At 37.0% G+C, this 8,400-nt stretch overlaps 1 protein-coding gene across 1 annotated transcript; it reads right to left on the bottom strand.

Annotated features, from left to right (window-relative positions):
- Positions 1 to 212: 212 nt before the first annotated feature.
- Positions 213 to 6,499, bottom strand: LOC116002763. The gene is made up of 6 exons (XM_031242927.1): positions 5,798 to 6,499; positions 3,376 to 3,538; positions 1,775 to 1,957; positions 1,595 to 1,678; positions 945 to 1,026; positions 213 to 841 (listed from the first exon to the last, which is right to left on the bottom strand). The coding sequence occupies exons 1-6, from the start codon at positions 6,196 to 6,198 to the stop codon at positions 384 to 386; spliced, it is 1,371 nt and encodes a 456-aa protein (XP_031098787.1). The 5' UTR covers positions 6,199 to 6,499; the 3' UTR covers positions 213 to 383.
- Positions 6,500 to 8,400: the final 1,901 nt, after the last annotated feature.

The raw sequence follows: 8,400 nt of genomic DNA, 5'->3' as shown, positions 1-8,400 counted from the left end.
TGAAGTACCTAAACATATTTTAATACACAAACATTATATAATTTTATATATTATCATGAATGACATGTTGCAATATTGTTAAAAAGAAGTGAAATCCGATCATTTGACTTGCATTTCTACTAAGGTAACGAGACGACAATACATGATTCACTAAAAATTAGTTGTGGAGTTAGTATACCACTTTATATTGCGAGTTTCATGCACAAATTAGCTAATACGGAGTATCAAGTAAATTCATTAGTCTCAAATTAAAATAACGTGAAAGATGTAGTTTGCTGCCATTTTCCAAATTAACAATACAAAAAAGAATTAACTAATTAAAGGTATCGTGTTAGTGCTAAAATGGGTACATAAGATGCTGCAATTGCCTGAAAACCTCTTCTTCACCTACGGTTTTGCCTTCTCCTAGCCATTCTCTGCCCTGCCCCAAATAGCAAAGTTTTACCTATTAATCCTGTATGAAGACCACACATTACTGCCACAGTTCCTCCAATCACTAGTATTCTCCAGTCGATTCCACTGCCATTGTTCCGTTGTTGGACAGCTGAAATCTGGGTTCTTGCTTCATCGCTGGAAACTGGCTCCATGCTACTACTTGATTCTTCATCAACTGAAACTTTGGTTGTGATTTGTGCCATTAATGCACACCTAGATGCTGCTGAAGTGTCGGATTTCCTTGCATTCTGATACGCCCGGAAGCCAGAATGCAGCTTCTTAACGGTTCCCCACATGCCATGCCGAACACCCAGCTTTGCTACATCCTTGGGAATTCCCATATCTTCGTAGTGGATGAGAGTGACCTCGCATGCAGTGAATTGTCCGTCTCCTTTTCGTGACTCCACTATATAATGGTGTAAAGAGCAGGTTAGTTCTGGGAGCTTCCATGAAGGGTTGAAGCATAAATGAGAGGCAATTCGTCGATGTCCAAAAATTAAATAACCTACCTGGCCTAATAACCCAGCTTGAAAAGTAGAGATCCACACGCCTAGGTTTGTCCATCCTTGGCAAAGCTGGATACTGGACACCCTGAAGTTGAAGTTTATGTTTTAGAACATATTTAGATTCAAACATCCCTATGTATATGCCAATAAAAGGATTTACAGTTCAAAGATATGTAAGCATACGAACAATAGCTAATAAAATAATGGCTAATGATATATACTTCGGCTCCCTTTGGGAGAGTGGTGAAAATGGAAATGTTAAGGCTGTGGTGGTGGTCAGATGGGAATAGTTGAACTGCTCCAATCGCACTGCTGCCTTACCCCTCTAGTTGAAACTTTTGCGATTGGAGTTATGGACCGCTCTAACTGCTCTCCCAAATGCACCCTTCATCTCAAATGCGAATTTCTTGTTTTCACTTGCACTACTGTTAAAGCAAAATAATTGACTAGGCATACTAGAGTAAGTTTGAATCTTTTATGTGTCCAGAAAGTAGACAAGTACACTTTTAATTCCTTGAGTGATAATAATTTGTTCATTGTTCATCCCAAAAACTTTTTATTCAGTAAGATGATTGTAGGTCCAAGCAAACCCAAGCAAAAATACTCTCCAAAACTTTCAAGTCCAAAATAATTCATGTTTGAGGAACTTGTACCTTTGTTACACAATAATATGCTCTTCCAGATTCCCATATTCTTTTACCAATAATGTATTCACGATCACTGCAGAAAAAGGGAAACTGCACAATTTCATGTAAATTTAGTATTAGATACAACTTGAACAGTGAAGTCACCATAATTGTTTATCAGTAATGCTGATTTAATATCAAAAAGACCTTTTTAATCCAGTGAAGTATCATAAATCCAGTATGAGGGCATTCGTGCAATATCTTGACGTATGCAAGCATAGGATCCCATCTAGGCCTAAACTCATCATCCCAAAAGAAATCTCTTACTAGTTCTGGAGTAGCATCCTCAAACACTGTTTTGCTCCGGAGTAGCATCCCATTTGGGCCCGTCTGGGAAACAAAAAGAAAGACCCAGTAGCATCCTCAGACCTCAACCATGGAATACATCATTTCCCAAATATGCAATTTTAGAGCTAATACAAATATCAAAACATGAAAGTATGAAATTATCTGTCCAATAGGAAGGAAAAGTAAATGAAAGAGAACTAAAATAAATTATATTCAGACAAGTTAAAAATTCAACTATCCCTTCAACAACAAAAAACTAAAATATGAAATGTTAAGTAGTAAATCTTTGCCTCCAAAAGCTAATTCAGACATAAAATAATATATATTCCAAAATGTTTAATAAGCATTATGTACAAAATATAACACCCAAATGGAAAGAATGTAAATTCAAGATATATGTCTCCTGTCCATTTTGCCAAACCAAATGTAAACCAGCAAAATTGAAATCCAAATCAAGGTTTTGAAATTATCATCTCAAGATAGAATTTCAGGTCCATAAGCATTGAGTTTGGGCTATACTGGATCCAGGATTCAATTACTTGAATTGAGGAAGTGTCACCATATTAACATCTATTCACAGAAAGAACCATCAGTCCATCACACATACCCAAAAGCTATCAATACTCAACATGTACCCTCACAACATGTGGATGAATCAATCATGTGGAAATATTTTGATTTTAACATGTGGGGATCAAATCCTAGACAGCTAGACTTTTGCTTGCTCTTGATAACTTTGTTGCATGAGTTTTTAAATCTAATTTTATTTTGTGGTCCTATCCTGTAGGGTGTTAATTCCATTGCTCATGAATTTTGGAGGTGGCTCCAACATGACTTACAATTTTGTCTAGCACATACTTTGATACCAATGTAACGAACTACAAAGCCCCTACCCTGCACCCAAACAAACTACAAAGCCCCTACCCTGCACCCAAACAAACTACATTACACAGCCTCAAGGCTCATTCACACAATATGAGTTGAAACTCAAAAACTCAAATTTGTAAACCAATTTGTTACATATGGGGAAACTCAACTTTATCTAGTAGTCATAATCCTATCTCCCACCAATGTGGGATGTAACAAATGCCCATTTATTATTTTATATTTATCGTCAACATTAACAAAGGCTTTTATATATTGGTCTGCATTTGCAAAAATGAAATTTACCTCTCACATTTGAGATCTATTCATATGTTTCTGGCTTGTTTTAAATTTCTAAACCACACTGCTCACCCAAGGCGTCTGTCAAATCCCAAGAATTTCCCAAGAATTTTAGCTCCATTACTCATTAGTGAAGGGATAACTACTCCCTTTTTGAACGAAAGAAGCAATAATAGTATGGAAAAAGGGGCAACATGACAAAAGCAAGCTACAATTAAACAAAAATAATTGCATACAAATATGTTTCTGAAGAAGGGAGGGAAAACAAACATATCCAAATTAAAGTTAAAACAAACCTCAGACTCATGACGCCAAGCTTGGTATGTCATGTTTGATGTAGAGCGCTCCATCATGCTCTGCCATGCCATTTTCCCATCTCTGCCATCTAGAAGATGCAGAAAGTGTTGCAGATCATCCTCTGTCACAACATCTTTCCGTTCAGCAGTTCCGGTAAGGTCCCTGCCAGAGGAACAAACCTAATATTAGACAACAAGACTACAAGAGTGCAACATTAATGCTCTAAACCAACTCAAAAGTGCATTTGAATATGAAATAGCAAAATTATTGTACCTTCATACATTTTCAGTAACTGTTAGATCATATATTAACTACACAGTTCCAAACAGTAGCATATTTGCTACATAGCAATCCATATTTGTAAGGTTTAAAAAGGCAAACGAGCCTCAAGGCGTTTTGTAATGGAGAGGCAAGGCGTAAGCCTCAAAATCGTCTTTCTAACTATTTCTCAACTTTTGAGAGAAAATTTGGTTCTGTCATCATTTTAGATTTTAAAAAAAAAAAAATGCTAAATTGCTAATAGAAACAAGCTAGAACAGAGGTGTGACATTTTGCAAAGCACATAGAACAAGACACTACATCTAACATGTAACAATCTCTCCCTATATCAAATAACCTATATCCTAGAAGAAATTATATTTTACACTAAAAAGGTTGATTGCTGCACCATAACATTCAAATGACAAACTTTTTCCAAAGCAAAATGTCTTCAGAAAAGGTTGCAATTTTCAAATGAGACAAGTTTCATAAAAACCACCCATATTCACAAGGTACAGGAAAAGGCCACCAACTTCACTTTGCCAAAGCCCAAAAGTCAAAGGCATTAGGCATGATAGCAAAGAACAATAAATAAAAGAGAACTCAAAGCCTACCCAAATAGGTGAATGTCAGGATTACCACAGACAGTAAGATGTTAATCACTAGCACAGTAGCACCTTCTTTATTTTCTATTAGTATTCTTCTGCCCTTTTTCTTCAGCAAGTCCTTGTTGGCCCAGTTGGAGCTTACTAAGAAATAAACTTTTCTTTAAACAGTCTCAACTACGGAACTTCTTGAAATAAAGTGGTTTTTACCTCTTGTTCAGTTTTAAAGTGAGTTTTCTTCTGCGTTTGGCGCAATTTATATTTGTTAGAATGAATAAGCTGTGACAAGCTATGGGTTAATGTGCCAAACAAGCACCTAGTGCATCAGAATAGGAATTGCATCCAATTGAAGTTAGAAAGTGGTGTTGAGCATATAATATATAAAACATAAATGAGATCTAACCGTCTAACTATCAGCTTAGACTATTAGTGGGGAAGGAGCACACCCTTCAATTAGTGGCCAAGCCACTTTATTGTCTGGTTATTTGTTGTGTTACCACATGGCACATCCTTTACCTTCTACCCTCCATTTTATCCCTATAAGAGCATGATTGCCATTCTCTTTCAACATCATCACTAACTCTCAGATTCTTATGGAAGATGCAAACACCTTATCGATTATTTTCCTTTGGTTAAAAGGAAAATATTCTGGATAAAAATTTCATTCATTCATTATTAGAGTATTTAGGTGTTAGAAGTTGTGGATGCATCTTATCTTTCAGCCAGATGCAGTGTTTGTAACCAGTAACCAAGCTATGATATGAAAATTAAGTCTTTGACTTCTATCTAATTTTTTGGGGGGTAAATGTCTTTGACTTCTATCTAGACATTATGCAATGTTTCAACCAGATGAGGTCGTTTACTTCATATCTCTATTTTTCATTTTTCAGTTTTCCATTTCTCTAGGGAAAAAAAGGGTTAGAAATGTTGTTGTAAGGGATTGAAGTGTGGATCTACTTTCTCCATTTCTCCAAATTTGGAGAATTAGTTAAATGGATCATCCAAATTCTAGAAAAATGGAGAACAATTCTCCATTATTTAATTTTGGAAAAATAGTTTTAACAAGTTTGGACACAAGTGCCTAAAATCACTTGCGTCCAATGACTCATTTCCTATTTTCCATTTCTCAAGTTTTCTAATTTTAAAAAATGACTCATTTCTCCAGTTTTCTATTCTAGAAGTCATTCTATGTAATTGACATGCTTGTATAACATACACATTTATGTGAACATTCGAGTTAAGCTGCTGAAGAAATGCAACAGCAAAATCTACAATGTGGACACAAGTGCCTAAAATCAGTTTGATTATCATTCTACAAAATGTACAGTGATGCCTCATAGCATTCTCTGTCAGCAATATTTAACAAAAGCAATTAACTCAGTTTCAATTGAACGAAGGCATAGAGCTACTAAAGTCTGAATCTTAAAAAGAAGAAACTCGCTTTGTAAATAACTATCCGCAGTGTAGATATTCAAAAAAGAAAATTACCTTTAAACATTACACAAATTAATACTCCGTAAAAAATTTCACAAACAAAAATCTCAAATAGAATACATACTTGATTGAATCATCGCCGCCGCTATCCGTGACCAAAGACGAAGGCGGAACCACCAATGTAGCCCCCTCCGCATCATCTGTGGCGGACGGTTTCTGCGACCTACCGCGGAAATTATTCCACAACCTCCGCCCAACCGAATAAGCCGAGATCGCCGTAAGGGCAAACCAAAGCCTGCGAGCACCAAACCCGGGGGGAGCGGTCCATACTAACCGATTCAATTTCGAACGTAGCCCCAAAAACACAAGGCCAGTCCACCGCGGTCGCCAAGACCACCCGATCATGAGCCCAATCATCACCGCCATCCAAATCGGCACGACGCAGAGCAAAATGTCGACGAATGTTTCCATCACCGCCGGCCTATTGACCAGCCCCCCGAGATCCACCCATCTCCCAACCTCCATATCCGTCCTCCTAAGATTCGAACCAAATATAAGAAAAATACTTCAAGTTTGCACGCATATGCAGGCGTATTCATGTGCGTATCCACAAGGATTCAAGAGATGGAGAAGCATTGCAGCTACACGGAGAGATTTCTGCAGGGATTCATGAGATCGCTCGCCGGTACGGATGAATACGTGGCAGAATCAAGACGGCTAATCGCCTCGTGTGGATTCCGACTGGAATTTAGCGTGTAAACGCAGGCGAATTTTGTGAGATCGAGTATTGTTGTGGGCAAGTAATAATTATTTTCAGATGTTGCATTGTTGCATTATGTTATTCTTCTCCAAATACTCTCTCATTTTTTAAAGAATTGATATCAGTCTCTCGACTTTTGAGTTTTATTAATTTTGGGGTATGATTTTAAAATTTTTCAATTTTGATGTCTAATTTTGTTATTTTTATTAGTTGGTCCTTCCGATCAAATTGATTGCTAAATATTGTCGAATTTTATATTTTAAGGACAAAATCATTATTCCAAATGTCAACATCTTTATTGCATGTTTAAAAGTTTGCGTCAGATAATAAAATGTTTTTTGAATCTCACCCCTCCTTTTTTGTTGTAAAGGATATCACTACTAAGGAAATCTATCCTTCTGCAGGACAGTAGCTCTGGGGGACTATATACTCTTATTGTTCCAGTTTCCTCTCCTTCTGCCTTTTCTGTCAGCTCGTGCTTCTACATCTGTTTGACATAACTGATTAGGTCATTCCCATCATCTTGTCCTTAGTCACGTTATTCAATCATGTTCGGTTAGTGGATCTAGAAATAATATTCATGATAATTCTAGTTTGTGTAATCTGTGTCAATTGGAAAAATTTGCGCAGTTTCCTTTACCACGTGTTGAGTTGTCTAGTTTGAGTATTCTTGATTTAGTATACACTGATATTTGAGGTCCATCTCCTTTATTGTCTACAAATGACTATCGTTATTTTGTCATTTTTGTTGATGATTACTCTTGCTACACTTGGTTCTTTCTCATGAAACTGAAATATGATCTCTACGCTATTTTTGATAGATTTTGTACCCTTGTTTAGAGATCCTTTAATCGAAAAATAAGATCCATTTAGTCTGATTTGGGAGCTGAATACAAAAAGTTACATCAATATTTTGTTTAATTAGTTAGGGATCCTTCATAGGCAATCTTGTGCGTATACTCATGAACAGAATGGTCGTGTTGAAAGAAAACACAGACATATAGTTGAAACTACTCTAGCACTCCTAGCTCATGCCTCTATTCCATCTAAGTTTTGAGATTATGCGTTTGAGATTGTTGTATATTTAATCAATAAGATGTCATCCTCTGTGTTAAATAACTCCACCCCTCATCTTATGTTGCATAAATCCCCTCCTTCCTATTCGTTTCTTCGTGTTTTTGGTTGTCTGTGTTATCCTCACTTAAGGCCCTATAATCGTCATAAAATGGACTATAGGTCATCTCCTTGTGTCTTTCTAGGTTACCCAGAGTCTTGTAGGGGGTATAGGTGCATGGACTTACAGAATAATAAAATCTATGTAGCCGACATGTCAGATTTGGTGAAGTGGTTTTTCCCTTTGCTACTAAATCTCCTTTGTAGGACACTTGCAATATACCATGGGCTGAATCTGTGATGAAGTATATCATCCCTGCCACACTATCACTATCCGTACCTCATACAGTTGCTCCTCCCCGACGTGGTCGCCCACATGGCAGATCTGTTCGGCCATCGGCATGCACTCACGCCATGACTACTCGGAACTAGTCTCAGCCACCCCTATAGCTCTAATTGCTCGGGTTTGTCCTACTGAACCCACTTATTACACTCAAGCAGTTAAGCAGACTGAATGGGCAATGGATCAAGAATTCATTGATCTTCTTCAAAATCAGACATGGTGTCTTGTTCCTTTGCATATGATATGAATATCATTAGATGCAAATGGGTCTTTTGCACAAAAGGAAAGATTAATGGTACAATTGAGAGACACAAGGCCAGACTAGTAGCAAAATGTTTTAATTAGGTTCCAAGTCAGGACTTCTTTGATACATTTATCCATGCGGTCAAACCGACTACTATCAAATTATTGTTGTCTTTAGCTATTTCCTCTGGTTGGGTTATCAAGCAGCTTGATATTCATAATGCTTTTCTGAATGGAAATTTGACTGAAACTATATATATGAAGCAGC

Source organism: Ipomoea triloba, chromosome 13 (assembly GCF_003576645.1).
Source record: "Ipomoea triloba cultivar NCNSP0323 chromosome 13, ASM357664v1".
Lineage (NCBI taxonomy): Eukaryota > Viridiplantae > Streptophyta > Magnoliopsida > Solanales > Convolvulaceae > Ipomoea > Ipomoea triloba.
The sequence above is the reverse complement of the archived record's forward strand: the minus strand, read 5'-3'. Positions and strand labels throughout refer to the sequence as shown.

What these genes read in the sequence shown, in the direction of transcription:
- LOC116002763 (XM_031242927.1), bottom strand. Translation starts at nt 6,198, where the DNA reads ATGGAGGTTGGGAGATGGGTGGATCTCGGGGGGCTGGTCAATAGGCCG. An exon ending in TACTTCACTGGATTAAAAAG is followed by an intron (nt 1,679 to 1,774) that starts GTCTTTTTGATA and finishes GAAATTGTGCAG; the next exon opens with TTTCCCTTTTTCTGCAGTGA. An exon ending in AAGCTGGGTTATTAGGCCAG is followed by an intron (nt 842 to 944) that starts GTAGGTTATTTA and finishes ACCATTATATAG; the next exon opens with TGGAGTCACGAAAAGGAGAC.